The sequence below is a fragment of the Vanacampus margaritifer genome, chromosome 10 (assembly GCF_051991255.1).
Source record: "Vanacampus margaritifer isolate UIUO_Vmar chromosome 10, RoL_Vmar_1.0, whole genome shotgun sequence".
NCBI lineage: Eukaryota > Metazoa > Chordata > Actinopteri > Syngnathiformes > Syngnathidae > Vanacampus > Vanacampus margaritifer.
In genome coordinates this window covers 2,751,026-2,775,631 of record NC_135441.1, presented here as the reverse complement: position 1 = coordinate 2,775,631, position 24,606 = coordinate 2,751,026, and the positions used below count along the sequence as shown (strand labels likewise).

The 24,606-nt window shown below is 40.3% G+C and overlaps 1 protein-coding gene across 1 annotated transcript in view; it reads left to right on the top strand.

The window, feature by feature from the left end:
- Positions 1-24,606, top strand: part of hvcn1 (hydrogen voltage-gated channel 1) — a 35,962-nt gene that overhangs the window by 1,046 nt on the left and 10,310 nt on the right. The window contains exons 3-4 of the mRNA XM_077577833.1: positions 12,868-13,058; positions 17,219-17,323. Of these exons, the coding sequence (XP_077433959.1) occupies positions 12,885-13,058; positions 17,219-17,323 (279 nt within the window). The 5' untranslated portion in view covers positions 12,868-12,884. The remainder of the gene's footprint in view (positions 1-12,867; positions 13,059-17,218; positions 17,324-24,606) is intronic.

The following is a 24,606-nucleotide window of genomic DNA, read 5'->3' as shown; positions in this document are numbered from 1 at the left end:
ATGTACAGTATATTGACCCAAGAAAATAACTGCACAACTGGGCCATCAGAGTAAAATAAAATGGCAGTTTGCATAAATGGGATAAAGTAGAGGAGGGGCTTTTCCACCGCCGGAACTTTTGAAGAACTTTTCAATTTACCTTGGTAAAATTCAGTTTGCGCATTTTTCCTCCAACAACAACATTTTCCGGGATAATTAAATTCCCCAGGGGGCATCCGAGTACTATCTCAGCAGCAGGGTCTTGCTGAGCCAGGGTGGAACTCTGAGGGGCTAGGCTGCACTGACTAAGGCTGATTGGTTGGTCAAATTTGGTGGTGTGTTGTTTTTACATTGCCTGGGTTCATCAAACTCATACGTCATCAAACTCATTTGAATTAATTACCAAGAACTCTAAGACGTGTGGAAACACAATTATAAATTCCCTGCGGAACTTTTACAACCAAGAACTCCCTTTACCCAGAACTCAAAGATCCTGGGCTTGTTGGTGGAAAAGCAGCATGGACATGTACTGTCAGCGGATACCTTCCTTTGTAACTACAGTGGTACCTCGGAGTTTGAACATAATTCGTTCCTGTGAATTGTTCAAAGTCCGAATTGTTCAACCTCCGAAACATTTTTTTCGGTATAATAATGTAATGAATGAAATAATGTAAATGCAATTAATCCGTTCCCAAGCTCCAAAAACAGAAAATTCCTATTTTAATTACTGTTTATGTTTTTTTACATTTACACCCTGTACAGTATTTAAACAATAAACAAATATTTTACCTTTTTGTTGTGGTGTGATGGCATCAGTGGATAAAAAAATTCTATGTTAATGCTTGCTTTAGTTCAGTGCTGATAACCAATATTTGGAGCCGATATTCTTTTGCAGTAAAATAAAAAATCCAAAGCATCCAAATTAAAAAATAAATTAAACATGTTTGTTAAAACAACTTTTCAACATGTTTAATGTTTTTCTTTTAATTTAAATATACAGAATAGACAGCTTTGTTTTAAATTTCTAACAAAAAAGTAAATACTTTTCTATAGTTTTCCAAAATTTTAACATACCGGTAACTGAAATGTTAAACTTTCACTTATTTTCGTTTTAATTTTAACAAAAGCAAAAAGCAGCATCTCTTATGAAGTTAAGTGAAATTTAAATAAGTACATACATAAAACTTTCCAGGAAATGATGAGCTATTATCTGAACTCATGATGAACTAATAATTTTCAACTATTGGACAATTATGAACTCATAATTTGCAAATATTAACTAATGATTAAGAATTATCCATTACTAATCATTAAAATGTATAAACAAAATATGAAGTCATTATGAGCAAATGTTAATTCATATTGAAGTGCAGTAATTTGCAACTGTTGAAGAATTATGAACTAATAATTTCCAAATTTTAACTAATGATTAACTCATGATTCAGAAATACTAATAATTGAAATGCATAAATAAAAGATGAAGTCAAGATGGGCAATTATGAATTCATGTTGAAAAATGTGTATCTGTGGTATTGACTGTAATACAAACCTTTTTGCAGATCCTTTCCGATGTTCAATATAGGTGATTCCGCCAATATTTGTAGACTGTTAGCATTTACAACTTATATTTTAATGTAAACAAATTCTCTGCAAATGCAACTTACCTTTAGTTATCATAAACAAACTATATTTTCACATCAACAATTCATTTACTCATCTTTTTTCAACCCCTATTCTAAAGTGTCAACACATTATCATGTTGAAATGCTTACCATGTTATCTGCTACTATTTATATATCATGAATAAGGATCTTTTCATGTCAACAACACATGTACTTTTCACCTGATTAAGTGACCACACACGTACAAAATATTTCAAGTAACATTTTATTTGTAAATTTCCTCTAAATGTGAACAGGTCTTTAACTTCAGTATGTTTTACATTGCCAATCTAAAATCAAAACAGATTTTTCGGACAAATGGTTTTGATGATAACAAATGTGTACTACCTTTTCAGTAACAGTATCAACAACTTGAAAACAAAAAGGGTTTGGAACAGGCAGCCCTTTTAACTAACTAGTACAATGTAGATGTATGGACCGGTTTCGTAGGTTCATCTCTAGGAATAATTCATTTGTCTGAAAAATGTGTTTGGATTTTAGATTGGCAATGTATAACATACTGAATATAAAGACTTGTTCACATTTAGAGGACATTTAAAAATAAAATGTTACTTGAAACATTTTGTACGTGTGTGGTCACTTTATCAGGTGAAAAATATTAATACATGTGTTGTTGACATGAAAATATACTTGTTCATGATGTACAAATAATAGCAGATAACATGGTAAGCATTTGAACATGATAATGTGTTGCCAGTTTAGAATAGGGGTTGAAAAAAGATGAGTAAATGAATTGTTGATATGAAAATATAGTTTGTTCATGATAACAAAAGGTAGTAAGGCATTTGCAGTCAAATATTGGCGGAATCACCAATATTGAACGTTGGAATGGATCTGCAAAAAGTATTACAGTCAATACCACAGATACACATTTTTCAACATGAATTCATAATTGCCCATAATGACCTCATCTTTAACTTATGCATTTGAATTATTATTAATGGTATTTCTGAATCATCAGCTAATCATTAGTTAATATTTGCAAGGTATGAGTTCATAATTGTCCAATAGTTTCAAATTATTAGTTCATCATGAGTTCAGATAATAGCTCATCATCACTTCATCTTTTGTTAGTGCATTTACAAGTTATTAGCTAACAACTTGTAAATTATTTATTCCTAATCTTTTCATATTTACAATTTATTAGTTCAACATGAGTTCTCATGACTTCATCTTTAACTAATGTATTACAAAAGGTTAACTAACAAACGGTATTATAAAGTGTTACCAAAAATGTTCGCAAACTTAAAAAAATCGTAGTCAATAGACATCATTGTTTTAAAAATCTACATTTCCTTTACAAAGCAATGTGTCAGTGGAAATGCTTTTTTTTTTGTGTGAGAGCAGTTTGTAGCCTGCTTATCAAAGTTGCACAACAACGTTTACAGATTTTGGAACTTGGTGCACACAAAAGGCGCACCTTATTTTTAGGCGCGCCGTTGACGTAGTTTAGCATTGTGTGACACTTGCAGGAGGAGATACTGTTGTAGTTTTGTTCAAGGCATGCTTTCAAGCGTGAAATCAGTCGACCAATCAGGAGCAGGATTTCTCACAGTTGACCAATCAGGAGCGGGCATTGGCACACTCGAATACAGTATGTGTATTCAGGCAAGACAGAGTCTTGAACGTCATGAACACAACACAAGGAGGGAGTGGAGAAATGCAGGTGGGCAGCACTGTGTAGTGAATGGGTCTGCGCACAACGCAGCGTAAAAAAAGGTGGAGTAGACAAGCACAGCTCCTCGTCGTCATAAAGTCTTGCGTATTGTTCGATTCAGTATGTGCCGAACCGTGACCCCCGTATTCAATTCAATAAAGATACACATATTGTTGCACCCCTAATATATATATGTGACAAAAGCGTCTTTGTGCCCCAAAAAAATCAAAATTGAGATATTGATATATTCAAATTCTGCACTGAATTCCCTTTAAAATTATATATAATACATGGACGCACCTCAAAAATTGACAAAATTACAGCAATTTTAATCTTGGAAGCTTGTAATACCTAGCTTTGAGAAAAAGGGGTTTAAGTTTTGGTACTTGCATCTTTCAAATGTCCATAGCAACTTAACTTAGGGAAAATATATTGACTTTGAATTTGAATTTTCAGGAACAGTTAAAAGTTCACTGCAAAGTCAATTCCAATAGCAGGTAAGGACATAATCCGAGATTTTAATCCTTTAAGTGTTTTGGAAATTTGACCGCTCAACAAATGACATCAGCCACAACTTTGAAGATCACATTAAGCCAGAGGTGGGCAATCTCGGTCTTCAAGTCCTGCAGGTTTTGGAGGTGTTGGAATTTATTTCTATATTAATATAAACTTAAGTTAATAATCTGACTCCAATTTGTGACCTTACCAAACTATCACCCATCCAACAATAGCATGCTCGTTCTGCAATAGAAAGGTATCAGGAAGCCGGCATTTTCACACACGAGTGGATTTATTCCAAACACTCAAATCTAATACATAACAGCTGGGGTCCCGGGTCCCTACCCATACAATTCTATACGTCTCTGTCTCAAGCAGCCAACGTAGTCTCTTCCAAGTTGCCCCAGTGAATAGTTATACTACACAATATTTAAATGACACAGAAACAAAGGCATCCTGGCATTATTCTATTGGCTATGTGTTTTCTGCAGTTTAACTTTAGCTTGCTTTTCATTGGCCGATCTTCATCCGCAGCGTCACTGGGTGGCTTCTCCTGTTTTGTACTTTTCCGCCCCGGTGTAAAACAAATGTGGTTTACAACATACTTTGACCTTATCACGGTTCTGCATCTCCCCCTGCAATTAGCATCCTTTGTTGGCAACATTCCATTCCTAAAACGCCCACGTCCATCACACACATCCTGTATTTCACCCCCACGCACACAAACTCTTATATTCCTTTATTCCCTCTCATGACCTCAGACGACTGAGGTCATCACTCGAATACCTTGTTTTTTATTGTTAAACATGAGCTAAAAATCGATAAACAACTAAAAATTAGTAAAAAATTTCATTCTAGTAGAAAATCAGTATAAACTTTCATTCTAGTAGAAAATCAGTATAAAATTTCATTCTCTCTCATGGCCTCAGATCCCTGAGGCTACCTTCACATACTCACATCCCGGACTCCCGGAGGGCCACAGCTGTCTCCGCTTCCTGGGGGTCCTTCTGAGGGATCATCATATACTGACCACCCGGCGGTAGTGGCCCCAACGTGCGTTCAATTGTCTTAACAGTCAATGATCTAATACATGGAATACAACAACAGCCGCATAACACCATAAAAGCGGAAAACATCGCGATAGACATCAATACTGATGCAATCAAGCTTTTATATTTGCCAAAGACGTTTAACCAGTCAGAGTACCAACTGGTGTCCACGCCTGAATGCTCTTTCATTTTATTACTTAGCGTGCGCAGACCCTCCAATGCCTTAGTAAGGCGACCATCAGGAGATGTATTGTTGGGGATCAGAGTACAACACTGCTCCCCAAAAATACCACACACTCCTCCTCTTTCAGCTAACATCATATCTAAACTCATTCTATTTTGGAATGCCATAAGAGACGTGGCTGCCAATTGCTCGTGCACTGCCTGGAGTGCCGAGGTGGTAAAGTTCGCCAATCGTTGGACATTATAGTGGACATAATTAATCCGGTCCACATTTTTGTTTACTGTAATAAACAGAAAAATACTCTCCCATCCTGCCGCCACTTGATCCACCAATTTGTATTCATCAGGGACCCCTCTCGGAACTCCAATTGCATCTATGTACGTGGGGTCTCCTGCATTCAACCATTCTTGCATGTCCCTTTTCTTCCTCCCAAGGAAGGGGATTCTTCCCCACTGTCTAACTCCTTCCCAATTTATCCTAGCCATGTCTAATGCTGTCACACTAATTGGCATGATCAGCGTTACTAGGGCGCACTTACCTGAGGCATTGGGGGAAGCCTATCGTACAACACTCTCTCTCCACACCACAGCCAAACATCAGCACGAGCGAGAGGTATTCCTGCTGGCAAAGACACATTTTCATTACACCATGACTCCTGGATGTTTCCAATCCCAGGGCCACTCCCATGTAACTTTCACCCAAGTGTTCACCTGTGTCGGTTGTTTACACTTCAGATTTAACAGTAGTTGTTGTGTCTGTGTCAGCGTCTTACCACCATCTTGCTCTGCTTCATACCATACCGTTCCATTACAGGAATGATACACCATCACTCGTTCTCCTTTCGTTCCATCACTTCTATCATCCCGCACCATATGTTCAAACGCTAACATAGTCCACACAAAGCACAAGCCTGCAAACAAAATAGTCAATAAAGTTAAACATTTGCATCGTCGTCGATTTTGTTCAGACACTTCCGAGTCCGATTTTGATCCAATTCTTGCCATCGTCACATTCCCTCTCTTGACCTGCCCGTCCGGGCAGTCAATCTTTAAGCTCACCATTGGCAGGCACAAAGTCTGGGGCCGGGTGCAACTGTGAGTAATGGTACCACTTTTGTCCTTTAGTTTCAATTCTCATAATCGCTTGCACCTCATTTGGGAGGCCGTTCAGCATCGCCGTCCTGAACATCATCTCAGCTTCAGGGTAGCTGCCTGGGTGTTTACCTGTGGTCTCAATCCACAGCTCCAATGCCTGAGCATAATGTTGGTCTTTGTCGTACATCAAATTTCTGTATTTTTAACGCTGGTTTCTTATTATAGCAGTGTAAATCATTTAAAAACAACATCATCTTAACTCAGAACTATTCATGTCCGGCCGGGCCATGAACAGTCTGAGAAGAGATTTATACTTATACCTTAAATAAACACTGCAGTTCATTTTTAACAACTTGTCTCATGAAAAAATGTCACCCAGGTGTGTCAATGTTCCTTCCACACCTAAATGGCATATTCCATGGGCTCTAGAAATTATACTTTTCAATTGTTTCTTAAATGGAACATACTTACCGTATTCCTGCTATAAGGGTCGTCTTTTGTCATCTTTGTAGAACTTATTTTTCCTCCAAGTCAAATCCTCCCCATTTGCTGCCTGTAAATTCCTCACACCAAACTTCATTCTCACACCAGACTTCCTTTTCAACCATACACAGACAGACCAGTCATTCTCACATCAGACTTCCTTTTCAACCATACACAGACAGACCAGTCATTCCCCCATCTGATAAAGATCAATTTTGATCATTTCAGACCTGAATGTGAAAACTGCAGCCGCTTCCAAATTGCTGCTTAAAAAAAAACAGACACCTTGTGTCCTGTACATTAGAAAAACAACCAAATTGTGCCAATTTGGCCAACACCAGAACTATAAAAAGATCTCCAGCTGAGCTAGCCAGGAGCCATAAAAACAAAAGCCTTTGAGGCAAGAGTTTGTAATGTAAATTTGAATCCTGTTCAGGCAACTTTAAGTGAGAAAAACAACTCAAGCAGATGTAAATTAAGATACTGCAGCGGAGGACTTTTAGGGTCAGGAAGAGAAGAAAATCTTTTTTTTTTTTTTTAAACAACCCCCTTAATCTATTGCAGGTCACAAATCTTCCAAATATCTGCCATCTCAACTAGTAAAAGAAACGAGTTATAATCAGAAAAACAAAACAAAATCCCTACTTTAAACCAACCAAAAAGTATTCTTAAAATGCTAACTAACCTCACCTCTTCTACAGAGTAGTGGGGGCTTTGTAAAAACACAGCAGGGAACTTTGCCTTTGTGCATTCCCCGTGGAATCCAAAGATCAGTGCTGTTGAGCTTAATCAAAATTAAAAATTTAATCAGCAAATTCGCCGTAAGTGTTCCATATCTGAGTCCACTCTGAGAAGCCAAAGTTATAAAAGAGAAATGGGGGAAAAAAAATAGAAGGCCAAATTCAACAAGCATCGAACAACGGAAAATATAGTATTTAAGGATTAGACTGAATTTTGTACTACCCTAATTCACATAAGCTGTTCTCAATTTCCGAAACTGCGTTGCTCTAGATCACATCTCCTTTCTGACATAGTACAGAGTGCAAATGTCTACAAACAGAATACAACATACGACCTCAGGCACCAAACTCAGATGATTCCAGAACTTTGAGTCCACAACTGTAGTTCATATTCCTTCCTGTCCTTGTCGATCAGGGCAAAGTTCAAAGCGGGCACTGGGCTTTGTGTACTGGAGTTCTCAGGAAAAGTTCATCATGGCAGAATCGATGATAATCCTGTCTGCTCAAAAAGTTGCTGGACATTATGCTCAAACAATGCATAAGAGTCATTGAACAGTCACAGGACGAGCGGATTTACAGTGTACCATCCTTTTCGCAGTCCGTGTGGTCACTTCCCCCCCCGAAAGTGACCATTGTTCAGTTCGCCTTCCACTCTGAACATCAAGCATAGCAGGAGAATGCTGTTCATTCCATTTCCAGCACTTTTTGGTTGAGTCACCCAAGTGAAACACCTTTCAGTCAAAGATTGAACCTGCCTGAAACATTTATACACTCGGAACAGACAGAGGGAGATGAGATCATAGCAAGAGAACACTGCTTGTTGTCATTCAATTTCCAAGAAAAAATAAAATAAAAAATTCCCCCAAAATATTTTGTTTTCCAAACCCCTAATTTATTCATTTTGTGGTTTTATTTGAATTTGATCACTACACTATAGCAAGTAGTAGTACTATATTTACGCATATGTCTACCATAGACATCTTCATTACGTGTTACCTCAAATTTAAGAAAATGTGACAGCTGTCAGTCACCCTGGCCACTTGGATGGAAGTCCTTTCCAGACTTCTAGAATGGGACTCAGATAAAGACAAAGGTTAAATCATTTTCACACCTACGAATAAGTTATCAGAGATGCAGGGGAAATATAACAATCAACAATGAAAAGTCTATTTCAATTAAAATTTGGTTTTATTACTTATTCAACTATAAAAAACACGGATCTGATTTTAAAAATAATATGATAGTGGCCTGTAGTTAACACCTAGACCTCTATATCCTTCCGCATAACAGGAACAATTTGATTTTATGACTAGAAGACCCCTGCTATTCACACACACAACAGACTACAAGTCTCCCAAATGGAGACAATGGGAGAGAGGACTAAACTTATCACACCCCCTGTCCTTTTTATTTAGTTTAATTTAATTTTAACAGACAACAGTACAAATCACCACCTTCTTAAAACAGCAGCTCACGGCCCCCATCCTTTCAAAATATGCAGATTTCCTGCTTACCATTCTTTTTCACCCTTTTTTGAGGACAAAGAATTTTGGAGGGAAAAAATTACTTTCCACCCGTCTTTTCTTTCTTTCCTACACTTACAAATCACTGTCTCAAACCAACTTACACTTCCATTCACTTAACTTCTGCACTTTTCTCATCTCCACAAAGGCAGTGAGGAGAAACAGACCAAATGGCCATTTTGATTTCTAAAATCTCGCTAGAACATCACACAACACCTTTCCCATAATTAAAAATTGTTGGCATCACATCCACTGGGGAGGGAAAGGCCGCCCTCAGTTCCCGAACCAACACCTCCGCGATCTCCGCCAGGGGCGTTTCTCTCCCCAGCTGGCGGGTGCCAGCTGCCCCCTTGACCTGCTCTCCTCAATATCGCCCCTCCTCTCTTCCTCACTCAGCGCTCTGAGCATCTGCCGCTGCTCACGTAACATCACCTCACCTTCCTCATCACTCTTCACTTCCCCCTCGCTGTGATCAGCGTTGCTGGGCGTTGCCTGCCCCCGTCTCTGTGTTCCTGTCACCATTTTCTCTATCATCCCTCTTTCCTCAGTCTGCACCTTATGTCCATCAAACAACTTCCCCTGTGCCTCCTCCCTTATCAGCTTCGGAGTCCTCTTATTCCCTGCACTAGTGGTGCCCCCGTCTCCTGCTAACACCGCCCCTGACGTGCGCACGGGCGACTCACTCCCCCGCAGCCTTTTCCTCTCATTATTCACAGCCTGTTCGATCAACTGTATTGTTGCTGGCGTCATCCGTGACCCGTCATCTTCCACATCTAAAACCATTCTGCCCCCCAAAGTGACTACGGGGGCCATCACTGACGCCGTCGGATACGGAGGGGGCGCAAATACATACTGTCCCGAGCTCGGCAACTGTGGATAAACGCCTCTAAAACATTCCGCCTTTTCTCCCTTATCAATCACTTCATCCTCTCTCTTTTCCTCTTTCTTTTCCTCTTTCTTTTCCTCTCTTATCGCTGCCAGCGCAGTCGCAATAGTCGCCAATTGGTGAATGCCCCGTCTATCATTCTCTACATCTTTAACTTCTTTTCCAAGTTTATGACGCTTTCGCCATCCGACTCGGCTCTGTTCCTCCTCCATATCTTGAATATTTGCCAACATTCTGCTCTCCTTTTCCTGTAACTGCCGCGCTAACTTCGACATATCCCATGTTCCAGGTTCTCCGCGAAACAATTCATCCTTCTTTAATTTCCGAAACAACTTCTGACACCGTTCTCTTTCCTTCTTAATTCTCTTACTTTCTATTCCACTAATCAACTGTGATTCCATCTTAGCGTAATGACCATTAATCTCCGACCAGACTTCAGGGGACCCGAGACCCTCATCACACTTTCTCTTCTCTGCCATCCTTAAATCCACTCGCGCGTGTCCTAATCACTTCTCTTGCAGTTCAATTTTAGTTTTTACATTCACACCGCTTCCACACTGATACGTAAATCCCAGATTTTAAACCGTATCGATACGTAAATCCCAGATTTTACACCGTATCTAACCACGAATAGTTGCGACCTATTCTAGTAGGTAAATCCCAGATTTTATACCCTACTAATGTCCACACTGTTACACTTTTACGCCGTTCCGCTCCTCCTTTCTCTTATAATTTAGCGTTGCCAATGTGCAGAATTTGAAAAGGAATCTGCTTACCTTATTTGACTGTGGATCCAAGAGAAAAGACGGTCGGAGGTATGGCTTCTTTATCAGGTCGTCACCTGGTGTGGACTTGGATCCCAGATCCTCGAGTCCCAGACTCTTGTGGTTTTCTCGAAGTCCCAGACTTCTTTTTTACCTCTCTTGCATCACGTCGGGGTCACCATAAATTGTTGGAATTTATTTCTATATTAATATAAACTTAAGTTAATAATCTGACTCCAATTTGTGACCTTACCAAACTATCACCCATCCAACAATAGCATGCTCGTTCTGCAATAGAAAGGTATCAGGAAGCCGGCATTTTCACACACGAGTGGATTTATTCCTAACACTCAAATCTAATACATAACAGCTGGGGTCCCGGGTCCCTACCCATACAATTCTATACGTCTCTGTCTCAAGCAGCCAACGTAGTCTCTTCCGAGTTGCCCCAGTGAATAGTTATACTACACAATATTTAAATGACACAGAAACAAAGGCATCCTGGCATTATTCTATTGGCTATGTGTTTTCTGCAGTTTAACTTTAGCTTGCTTTTCATTGGCCGATCTTCATCCGCAGCGTCACTGGGTGGCTTCTCCTGTTTTGTACTTTTCCGCCCCGGTGTAAAACAAATGTGGTTTACAACATACTTTGACCTTATCACGGTTCTGCATCTCCCCCTGCAATTAGCATCCTTTGTTGGCAACATTCCATTCCTAAAACGCCCACGTCCATCACACACATCCTGTATTTCACCCCCACGCACACAAACTCTTATATTCCTTTAGAGGTTTCTCACTTCCAACACAAGCTGATTCCAATCAACAGGATCGTTATCAGGTTTATGCAGAGCTTGCTGATGAGCTGATCATATATCAGCTGCGTTGGAGAAGGGCAACATGCAAAACCTGCAGGACTCCGGCAGTCGATGCCCACCTCTGCATTAAGCTCATTCATCTTTTGCGCCATCAGCCGAAGTTTGGTTACTTTATTGTTGCTCCTTGTGGTATTTTCTTGTTTGAACGAGGTCATAATACTGCAGTGGGAAATTTGATTTAATAATTTAGTGTGAATTAAAAGATTATTTGCAATTTGGTGTGGCCTGTGACAAGTAAGTTTGTTGATAACATCATGGATGGATGTTATGTCTCAAATGCTTTTGGCCACGTGCATAAATAACATTAAAATAATGGTTCAACAGAGTTTTTATATATTAATGTGTATATATACAGTGCTCAAAAGTTGTGAACCTCTTGAGCAATTTGGATTTTCCAATTGTTTCAACCTGATTTTGTTGTTCAATCTGAACCATTACATTGAAATAACAGGTGTAGGTTTAGCATTTCAATGCATTGTTCTCTCTTTTTTTTTTTTAATCAATTGTGTAGTCAAAACTAAATTAAAAATAATTTTTGGTCAATTCAAGTAGGTGCAAAAGTAAGTGAACTCTGAGCTGCATTGCTTAAAACAAGCAGTCAAGTAGGATCAGGTAGGACAAATTGGTAGCTAAACTAACCACTGAAATGGGCCAATGAAATGAGAGGTTTAACAAAGAAATTGTGCATCACTGACTGAAACAGAGACATAACCACATCACTTTAGTCTTACCCAGGTGATACCATACAGGTCAATCATGCTGAGAGGAAGAGAAATCTCAGGGGACCTCAGGAAGTGGGTAGTGACAGCACATCTGTCTGAGGAAAGCTATAAAGTCATCTAAAAAAATTGAGCTTCAGAATTCCACTGTGAAGCAGATCATCTGCAACTAGAGAACACTGAAAATTACTACAATCCAGCCTAAACTTTTGAGCAGCAGTATGTGTGTATATATATATATATATATATATATATATATATATATATATATATATATATATATATATATATATATATATATATATATATATATTAGGATAGTTTAGGTAAAGGTTAACATTAAGAGATGTATTTATATCCATCCATTGGTAAAATAAGCATGACATTAATGTTACTGAAACCAATTTAAAAGATCCAAAAACACTTAATATGAATTGTCATAACTATTTGTTCTGATACCGGTATCGGGAGAGGCCCCGACACTGCATAAAACAATGTTATCGGCATCGGCAAGTAGTGACAAGTAACATGCCGATACCATTATTTTCGACGCATATATAGGACTTTGGATGTATCATCTTGTGTCTATTAGACGGCTAGTCTAAACTTAAACGGCTAAAAAGCCACCCGTAGACCGCCATTAGTCGTCTATCAGACGTCCCTTAGGCCGGAAAATGCTTGGTGGGCCCTGTGGTAAAAAAAAGCATTTTACGTGTACTTTCTTCTCTTTAGCCCTCCGAGAGATTGTCATGGCTCGATACTTGAGACATTTCACTGCAGTGGGAGATGAGCAGCCTGGCCAGTGGGAGGATGAAGAACTGCATGCAGACAGTGATGAACTGAGTTCTGCCACTGGGCAGTACCCTGAAACCTTAATCTTCAGAGATTCCCTGAAAAAACTCTACAGCTCTGCACGTTTCCAGGTATGTTTTAAATTAGCATGCTGCTTTACTTATTCACTCCCAGCCATTTTCACTGAAACAACCCCCTTTGCTCCCGGTTGTTTTACTGGATTTTGACTGCTTTTGCAAGACCCACAGAATATTGTGTTCTATTGCTATAAAAAAATGGAAACTACCAAAAGAAAGATTAGTCACTTCTTTCATCAGAAAAAAGGATATTTCTATCTATTTCCATTTTGCAGTAATTAGCATGAGAATAGAGCTAAGTTTCATCATTATTCACAAATCTGTTTAGAGCTTTGGATAAATCAGCTTTTTCAACATGGCCCTAGTTGATCTCTTTTGCTCTGCTGCCACCTGCCTTTTTGTAATAACTACCATTTCTTCAGCCGTTCTCTGCAGTTGAGAGGCTGCATCAAATCTTTCTGTATGCTCTGGCATAAAAAAAACAAACAAACGTATTTATAAGTTTTTGGGAGCAAATGAGTTAATGAAATTAAAAGTTAGTTATCAATAAGGCTAAATTACACTACATGACTCAAGTAGAATCTCAGATTCAGGAGGTGTGGTTTTCGTCCCGGCTGCTGAACAGTGGACCAGCTCTACATCCTCGGCAGCGTCCTCGAGGGTGCATAGGAGTTCGCCCAACCAGTCTACACGTGTTTTGTGGACTTGGAGAAGGCATTCGACCGTGTCCCTTGGAAAGTTTTGTAGGGGGTGCTTCAGGAGTACAGGGTACTGGAGCCTCTGATACAAGCTATTCAGTCAATGTATCACCAATGTCAGAGTTTGGTCCGCATTGCTGGCAGTAAGTCAGATTTGTTTCCAGAGAGGGTTGGACTCGACCAAGGTTGCCCTATATCACCGATTCTGTTCATAACCTTAATGGACAGAAATTCTAGGCGCGGACAAGGCGTCGAGGGGGTCCGGTTTGGTGACCTCAACATTGCATCTTTTTGCAGATGATGTGGTGCCGTTGGCTTTTTTAGGCCGCAATCTCTAACTCTCACTGTGACGGTTCACAGCAAAGTATGAAGCGGCTGGGATGAATCTCAGCACCTCCAAATCCAAAACTATGGTCCTCAGTCAGAAAAAGGTGGAGTGCCCTCTCTGAGTCAGTGATGAGATTCTGCCCCAAGTGGAGGAGAGGATTTCAAGTATCTTGGGGTCTTGTTCACGAGTGAGGACAGGATGGAGCGGGAGATAGACTGGCGGATCTGTACAGCGTTTGCTGTGATGTGAACTCTCTATCGGTCCGTTGTGAAGAAGGAGTTGAGCTGAAAGGGGAAGCTCTCGATTTACCGGTCAATCAACGTTCCTACCTTCATCTATGTTCTAGAGCTGAGGGTCGTGATCGAAAGAACAAGATCCCGGATATAAGTGGCCAAAATGAATTTCCTCCGCTGGGTGTCCAGGCTCTCCCGTAGAGATAGGGTCAGAAGCTCCGTCATTTGGGAGGGGCTCCGAGTAGAGCCGCTACTCCTTTGCCAGTTGAGGTGGCTCGGGCATCTGATGAGGATGCCTCCTGGACGGCTCCCTGGTGAGATGTTCTGGGCATATCCTAATGAGAGAAGGCCCTGGGGACAACCCATGACACGCTGGTGTGACTATGTCTTCCGCTGGCCTGGAAGAGCCTTGGGATCCCTTCGGAGGAGCTGGATGAAGTGGCTGGGGAGAGGGAAATCTGGGCTTCTTTGCTGAACCTGCTGCCCTCGCGACCCAACCTCGGATAAGCGGTAGTTAATGGATGGATGGATGGATGGATGGATGACTCAAGTAGCAATTCAGTGAATCAAGGCAACATGAAGAAGGAACAAATCATCCACACTCTCCATTGCTCTGGACTGTTGACACTAAATACTTCAACTCCTCCACCTTCTTGGTCTCTTCTCCCTGTAAAGTCACTCTTCCACTTGGGTCCTGAAAGAGGAATAAAATTATTTTGTCCTCTTTGCGTGTTCGAAAACTTGAAGACAGATTTAATGTAAGAAAAAACACCTTTGCAAAAATGATTTAATCAAAAAAAAAAGGTCAGAGATCTCTGGACATTCATTACAGACTCCAATTGCTTCACTTAAACAGGTGGAATTTCAGAGCGTCGAATGTCGTTCTTCCGCGTGTACAATGGCTTCTTATAGTTAAAAGACCTCCTCTCTTTCATTTGTAGACAAAACATACTCTCTGGGTACTTTTCCATGAGCGATGGTGAAAACAGAGTCAGGAGTGCGTGTTCGAAAACAGATTCTGTTCTCAAGGACTAAATCTCGCACAAAACGCTGAGAAGGAACTTTTTTAGACTAAATAGTATGTCACAGCTTAAGGTCAGATTATACCGAAATCAACACCATCTGCTCTGCACAGGACACAAAACATCTCGACAAGGTTAATATAAAGAATTAAAATGTTAATAATGTGTAACAATGGTTAATATATGAAATGAAGAATTAAAAATGTTATAATGTCTATCAGTCCCTACCATTCACACACAGATACTCCACCTTGCTACGGCTAACCTTCATTCCCCTCCTTTCCAGGGCAAACCTCCACGTATCTAGCTTCTCCTCCACTTGTTCCCTGCTCTCACTACAGATCACAATGTCATCTGCAAACACCATAGTCCATGGAGATTCCTGTCTAACCTCGTCTGTCATCCTGTCCATTACCATAGCGAACAAAAAGGGGCTCAGAGATGATCCCTGATGTTGTCCCACTTGCACTTTGAACTCCTCCATCACACCTACAGCACACCTCACCACTGCCTTACAGTGGTCATACATGTCTTGCACCACTTGAACATACTTCTCTGCCACGCCAGACTTCCTCATACAAAACAACAGTTCCTCTCTGGGCACCTTGTCATAAGCTTTCTCCAGATCTCCAAAGACACAATGCAGCTCCTTCTGACCTTCTCTGTACTTCTCTATTAACATCCTCAAAGCAAATACTGCATCTGAGGTACTCTTTTTTTTTGGCATGAAATCATACTGCTGCTCACAAATTTTCACCTCTGCCCTCAGTCTAGCTTCAACTACTCTTTCACAACTCTGCACGTCTCCCTTGTTCTTAAAAATGGGCACTAGCACACTTCTCCTCCATTCCTCAGGCATCTCCTCACTATCTAAAATCCTGTTGAACAACCCAGTCAGAAATTCTACTGCTACCTCTCCTAGACACTCCCATACCTTCACAGGTTTATCATCAGGACCAAGTGCCTTTCCACTCTTCATCCCCTTCAATGCCATTCTCACTTCATCCTTACTAATCTTTGCTACTTCCTGGTCCACGACAGTCACCTCTTCTACTCTTCGTTCTCTCTCATTTCATTCATCAACTCTTCAAAAAACTCTTTCCATCTTCCCATCACACTACTGGCATCTGTCAACACACTTCCATCCCTATCCTTTATTACCCTAACCTGCTGCACATCCTTCCATCTCTGTCTCTTTGCCTTGCCAACCTGTATAGATCATTCTCTCCCTCCTTACTGTCGAACCTAGTATACAATTCATCGTAAGCCCCTTGTTTGGCCTTTGCCACTTCTACTTTCACCTTACGTTGCATTTCCCTGCACAGAGAAACTGAAAATAAATACCATACACATATGGCAGTCAAACCATGTTTTTGTTTCAGGCAGTCTCTTGTGTCGGATACATCGCTCCTTGAGTGATCCTAATTTAAATAGAACAGTGGTGGTAGTAATACATTTATTTATATAGCATCTTTAAAGCAATACCGCAAAGTGTTTTACAAACAAATAAAAATACATATACATAACAGCAATTAAACTGACATGGGGAAATTAGGGAATTAAACATCAAAATAGGAAAAATTAGAATAATAAAAGAAGACATACATGCAAATACACAAATACAATAAAAATAATTTAAATCATAAAAGTAGCAAAAGCAAGCTTAAAAAAAAGAGTCTTTAAAAGTGGTTTAAAAGTTGCTCAGGACTAATAATTTTTAGGCATTTTGAATAGTTTCAGACGTTAAATAATTACACTGTATTCAACAATCGATTTACACTACTCTTACGAAGAAAACAAATCCCTCTTCTCTTTATGTGCTGTACAGCGTATGTAAAAAGTATAAACACCCCTATTAAAATTTTCATTATAATTCATAAATGAGAGTTAAAAAAAAAAAATCAACATGACTGATTCTTGGACTTATCAACAGGTGCTGGTGGTGTGTCTAGTTGTCCTAGATGCAATTTTTGTTCTGGCAGAGCTACTGATAGATTTATCCATTATCAAGTTGGAACATGGCCATGTTGCACCTGAGGTGAGACTTTTCATGTTTGATCCAAACATAATGCAAAAAATATTTATTTGATCCTTTGCTGATTTTCTTTGTTCATGACCAAATTGTGCCCAGTCAATTAAATAGCTGTCTTAAAGTCACCTGAGATCTAAACACCACATACGAGACAAGCAGAGGCAGGAAGTCCAGGTCCAGAAACTAAAAACCTTACCACAGTTTGGCTTTAGCCACAGGTGCTTCTAATCAACCAGCAGTGTGGAGACAAGATGAACAAATTGTCATCTCATTTTGTAATGGCAGATTTGTTTTACATTATTTATAAAAGATACACAGTAAATTCTGTAAAATAAATTTGACTCTATTTAGAGTGGGACCAAATAAACTCAGTTTTAGAGTAATATTTACACTTGGAAGAGAGTAAAATAAAGAATTGAAAAAAATAAGTCATTCAAGGGTTGAGAAACAAACTCATGACCTTCAGCTTGGGAGAGGGCCACACTACCACCTGAGCTATGCCCCTCCTGTTGTTAAGTTTATATCTCAAGGACAAGGACAGAGACCCAGGACACGCCCGGTAGACTTTGTCGGGTCTCGGAATGCCTTGAGATCGCCCCAGCTAGACGAAGTGGCTGGGGAGAAGGAGCTCTGGGCTTCCTGATAAAGCTGCTGCTCCTATGACCCAACACCAGATAAGTGGAAGAAATTAGATGGATGGAGGAAATAGGTTAGTTAAATTAAGAAAATAGTAATTTCAATTGGTGTTTTGTACAGTGTTGTGGCAAAGTATTGGCCGTCGTCGTCTTCTTTTTTTTTTGCAGTTTCCCCACTCAATATTTAAGATCACAAACAAATGTAAATTTCAAAACAAAGATAACTCAAGTAAACATAAAATGCACATTTTAAATGGTGATTTAATTTATTAAATGAAATTGCTCTGATTGATGGAACGTGAATTCTTTACCAGAAAATCCTGAGGGAGAATGTTCAGTATTGTTACATTATAACTATGATTTACTGTACTTCTTTCTTTTTAACCGTTCACTGTGAATCCACCTCCTGTGTGTCCCATGTGTTTGTGCATGTTGCACAAACTGCAGATTTAAGGGGGTGGGGGTGGGGGGTGCACTGTGTGTCACATGACAGTGTCACAGTGACAAATTAGTAGAGACAAGATTTTACAAAATCTTATCATTATCGTCTCATTTTTAACGAAACTGTCCATAGATTTTAGTCCAGTTTTTAATAGGTGAGCTACATTTTTGTCTTGTCTTCATTAGTCGACGAAAATGCATACTGATTTAGTCCCAGTTATTGTTTAATGATGAGGGTTTTTGTCTAGTTTTAAAAATGTGTGTTAACGAAATTATTTTTTGTTTAGTTTTTGTTGACCAAACTAACACTACTGCACATGACGTCACATCCGCAGACAGAGGGCAGGAAATTTGAACCCAAATCAAGTCTGAAAACTATTGGCTAGGGCAGGGCTCGGCACACTCGGTGCTCGGGGGCCGGAGTCCTGCAGGTTTTGACTGTTTCCCTTCTCCCTAACAGCTGATATATGATCAACTCATCAGCAAGCCATGCATTAGCATGGTAACGATCCTGTTGATTGAAATCAGCTGTGTTGCAGCAAGGAAACCTTCAAAACCTGCAGGACGCCGGCCACGACGAGTTTGCCCACCACTGGGCTAGAGGCTTGCAGTCGTACCCAATGTGAACATATTAGGTGTTCTGCCCTTCTGCTAAAATCCTGTGCAGAGGAGCTCACGGCGGCATGGCAGCCCATCTTTCAGAGATCTGTGGACTCACACTCCATTCCCAGTCTCTGGAAAAATCAGTAATCACCCCGGTTCCTAAAAAACAATGTCCTGTGGTCAATAATGACTTCAGGCCTGTGGCTCTAACTTCCATTGTTATGAAGTGTTTCGAGAGGCTGATGGTGACTCGGCTCAGGGGGGAGGTGGATGCACACTTAGACTCCCTTCAGTTTGCCTACAAGCGGGGTTGCGGCACTGACGATGCTATCAACAGCATCACACATCTGGTCAGCAAACATCTAGACGGCCCTAAAGCGTATGCACGTGTGTTGTTCGTTGACTTTAGCTCAGCGTTCAACACAATGCAGCCGCACCTGCTTTTGGGTAAACTGAAGGAGATGAATGTGAACCCGTACATCTCGAGGTGGTATCACTCCTTCCTGACACAGCGCACACAGCAAGTCAGAGTCAACAGCTCCCTCTCGGAACCCAGATTGATAAGCACAGGCCCCACAGGGCTGCGTCAGCTCCCCGGTTCTCTTCACATTGTACACAAATGATTGTGTGACATCACACCCAGAGAACTTTATCATTAAGTTCTCTGATGACACAGCTATCGTCAGCTTGCTGCAGGCCGGCGGTAGCCCACTGGACTATTTCTCAGAAATAGAGAAATTTGTCCAGTGGTGTGACCAGAATCATCTTGTGCTCAATGTGGGGAAGACAGAGGACGTGATATTTGATCCAAAAACTGTTGGTGACCACAGGCCAGTCGTCATTAAAAGCAACCACATCAGCCAGGTGGGTTCATACAGGTATCTGGGGGTCCACATCGACAACACACTCAGCTGGAGGGTACATGTTGGAAGTCTCTGCTCCAAACTCCAACAGCGTCTCTACTTCCTACGCAGACTAAGGGTCTATGGAGTGGAGCAGAGGATCATGCTGTTGTTCTACCAGGCTGCATTGGAAAGTATCATCAGATACGGCATTGCGGCCTGGTACGGCAACCTGACTGTGCAGTCAAGGTCACAGATTGGCGGACTGCCATGAAGATCATGGGGGTCAGGAATCATCCTTCCCTACAGATGCTTTATGAGCGGTCCGTCACCGGACTGGCACAGAAAATTGTTAATGACCCGACTCACATTCTGCATCATGAGTCCCAGCTACTGCCTTCCGGCAGGAAATTCAGGGCCCCCAGAACCAGGCTGAACCGCTACAAAAACTCATTCCTGCCGACATCCATCAAACTGCTTAACAACCGACACGTGCAATAAGATATATATCGTGCAATGTTGTGTACATACTCATGTGTGTGTATATATACTGTATATATAGGAGTGTGTATATGGGTGTGTGCAATGTACTTCTCTACACATGTATACTTCTGTGAAGACTTCTGGGAAGTCTTCTACTTATTGCTGCACTTCTTATTTAATTTTAATTTTATCTCTTTCTATTCTGTTGTTTTTTCCTTACTGTGAACTGCAGCTGGACAGAATCCAGGAAAATGTTCCCCACGGGGAAAATAAAAGTATATCGCATCGCATCGTATCGTATCGTATCGTTAATCTGCTATTAGAAGATGTTTGAGTCGTAAATGGTCAAATAAAAAGGCTATTGTAAAGATTTTTTGGGGGCAAATTCCTCCCTAGGGCAGCTTTAAAAAAAGAAGAGGCCAAATACTTTCTCCCATCACCAATGTCATATATACTGTTATGTACCTATGAATATATTGTATATGTATAAAAAAAAAAGGAATATTTTGAAAAAGTTCATTATTTTTTGTCGATCATTTCGAAAAGTGAAACTCACACAGAATCATTACTCAGCTTAAAATAACTCAAGCACATGTTTTTGTTGTTGTCATTTTAATGATTATGCTTACAGATAATTAAAAACCCAAATTCAGTGTCTCAGAAAATTTGAATATTGTGAAAAGATTAAATGTTGGAAACTCATGGTGTCACATCCTAATCAGCTTGTAGGGAATTGTCCACTACCACTTGTTCGCTACACTGCTGACTGTTGTTTAATTTTGACTTCCTGTAAAAAAAAAAAGGCATATAAAAAAAACAATGGAATTCTCTCTTGATTGGAATGATGGTTGACATTTAATTATTGATTCACAAAACCACAACTCTCAGAGTAACAACATAAACACTGAAAATACAAGATAACACCCGTTGAAAAGTGTTTGCTTCCCCAATCAGTAACACCTGTCACCCAGTGGAGTCCCAATTAAGTACAACCTGGCCATGGCTCAGGTGTAAACAAACACATTGCCCCCTAGTGTTTGGAGGTAAAAAACAAACAAACATGCTCCTAAAACAGGCTCCTTCCTATACAGTACAACTAATAAACTCAAAACACCTGCAAAGGTTTCCTGAGCCTACAGTCTCTCAGTCTGGGTCAATAGGCGTACACAATCATGGGGAAGACTGCTGACTTGACAGGTGTCCAGAGCATAACCATCTGCACCCTCAAAAGGAAAGAAAGGTCTTTGCTAAAGATGTTTGCTGGTTGTTCACAGAGTGCTGTATCCAAGCATATTAACAGAAAATGGAGTAGGAAAGGTGCCACGGCAGCAGGGATAACCACAGACTTGAGAGGGTTGTCAAGCAAAATCAATTTAAGGATTTTGGGGATCTTCATACGGAGTAGGCTGAGGCTGAAGTCAGTGCATTGAGAGCCACCATACACAGATGAATACTAGAATTGGGCTACAAATGTCACATTTCTTATGTAAAGCCACTCCTGAACCAGACAACATCAGAAACATCATTACCTGGGCTAAGGAGAAAAAGAACTGGACAGTAAGCTCAATGGTCCAAAGTCCTCTTTTCAGATTTAAGTAAATGTTGCATTTCATTTGGAAATCAACGCCCCCAGAGTCTAGAGAATAAATGGAGAGGCATGAAATCCACGTTCCTTGAGTTACATAACATTTTACAGTCAAGTCGGTGAAGGAGACTGGGCCAGTCCGTGAATAATAAAATCTGGGTATAATTGACATTGAAGCCAATAACGTAATAACGACCCAGAACGTAAAAAATGTGCCCTTTTTCAAATGTAATAGGCCCATAATGTAATAACTGACCAATAACGTAAAATAAAAAGAAAAGGTTATGAACCTATAACGTAATAACTCAGTATATTATTGGCTGATTAAAGTATTACGTTATTGGCCAAAAGTTATCAGGTTATAGGTTTCAGGATTTTTATTACGTTATTGGTCAGCTAATACGTTATGGGCCTATTACATATTTAAAAAAAGTACAGGGTAAATTTATTACGTTATGGCCGTTATTACATTATGGGCTGTATCAGATTTTTTTTTACAACCCCCCCAAAATTATTTTGAAAATGCTGATAAACATTCAATGCAGCAAAATTAAAACTGACAAAAGAACTTCAAATTATTATTTATTTATTATTAATTCAAAATATTGGGATGCATACATGTTAATTTACAATATACATACTGTATTGTACATACTGTATATATTTATGTTTATACTGTAAGTGCTTTCACATTGCATGCCATATTTTTGAAGTCTGTATTTGACTGCATTAGATGTCATCTGTTTTAAATATTGACAATACAGTGGCACTCCAATCACTCAATGTAATGTTGCTTGAGTGTGCGTGCATGTCTCTGCTCTTCTCCATTTCGCTCCCAATTAGTCAAATGCGAAATCAAATACTACAAATTAGGAACAAAATAATTCACACTCCACTTATTTTTAAGGGAAGTGTCAAAAATGCGTCACAACCTGTGTCTGTTGCTCTGTCAGTCGTCTAAGATTTTTCTATGCATAACCGTGATTTCCTACTGTGTGCCTGTTCATCGAACGCACCTTGAGGCCACTGCAGGAATGTTTGCTGCTTTTTCTTCTGCTTCTCCACGAAAAACATTTGCTCTTGTTACAAAACATTTCTAAAATTAAAAATTGAAAACAACAAGTGTGTTCTTCATGTGTTTATTGAAAACACGCATAGGCAATGCCAATGCTGTCGCGTGGCTTCCACTCTGCTTGTGGAGCCTTAATTCGCGCGTCATACTTCTCAACGAGGAGTGCACGTCCAGCGAGCGCTTCAGTGCGTGAAGCCATTTTCCTGCGCCCTCTCGCACACACGCTGAAAGAGGCATGTCACTTACTTAAGGCGTTTACTTCGTCACTTTGCCACGAAACATGCAAAATATGCTTGCAAGCAGTCAACACAAGAACGGGAGGCTACTGCACAGAGGTTGGCGGCTAATTTACAGGCTCAGCAGAATTTTTTTCACCGACAAACTTCAATTCAGGAGTCAAGTACCAAGGCAGGTTTTTTGCTGGCGTTCAAATTGGCGAAGGCTAGCAAGCCTTTCTCCGAAGGGGAGTTTTTGAAAGAATGCATGGTAGAGACAGCAAGTCTCTTGTGTCCGGAGACCAAAGGCAAGTTTGAAAAAATCAGTTTATCACGCAGGACAGTGACTCGCCGTGTGGAACTGATTGATGAAGATATAGTGAGCACGTTAAATAAAAAGGCGGGGACCTTTACGTTATATTCACTGGCACTTGATGAAAGTAACGACATAAACGACACTGCTCAGCTCCTAATTTTCATCCGAGGGATAAACGACAGTTTTGAGATAACTGAGGAGCTTTTGAGCATGGAGTCGCTGAAGGGGAAAACGCGAGGAGAGGACTTGTATGCACACGTGTCCGCTGCAATTGAGAGGATGAAGCTTCCTTGGAGTAAACTTTTCAATGTCACCACGGATGGATCGCCAAATTTAACAGGAAAAAACGTCGGACTGCTGAAAAGGATCCAGGATAAAGTGAAGGAGCAAAACCCTGAGCAGGACGTTATTTTCCTTCACTGCATCATTCACCAGGAGTCTCTGTGTAAGTCTGTGTTGCATCTTAATCACGTTGTCGATCCAGTTGTAAAACTTGTTAACTTCATACGAGCGAGGGGACTTAATCATCGTCAGTTCGTTACACTGTTGGAGGAAACCGATGCGGATCACCAGGACCTACTTTACCACTCTCGTGTCCGCTGGTTAAGTTTGGGAAGAGTGTTACAACGAGTGTGGGAGCTCAAAGAGGAGATTAGCTCGTTTTTGGAGTTAATGGGAAAATCCGAAGAATATTCCGAGTTGAGTGACGTGAACTGGCTTTCTGACTTTGCGTTTGCTGTGGACATATTTTCACACCTGAATGAAAACAATAAAACAGTAAAACAATAAAAATGAAACTATTGGAAAAGCTGTTTTAAATAAGTGGATTTTGCACATTTGAAAAACGCAGTCCTTAGTGCACACTATAAGTAAATCGGGTTGTACATTTATCTGTGTGTGTTTACTGTGCTATGAGGTCCAAATCCTGGTCCGGCCCACCCGTCAAAATTTCAAACCCATTGTGGCCCGCAAGTCAAAAAGTTTGCCCACCCCTGGGTTAGGGTAATAAAAGATAGGGATGGAAGTGTGTTGACAGATGCCAGTAGTGTAATAGGAAGATGGAAAGAGTACTTTGAAGAGTTGATGAATGAAGAAAA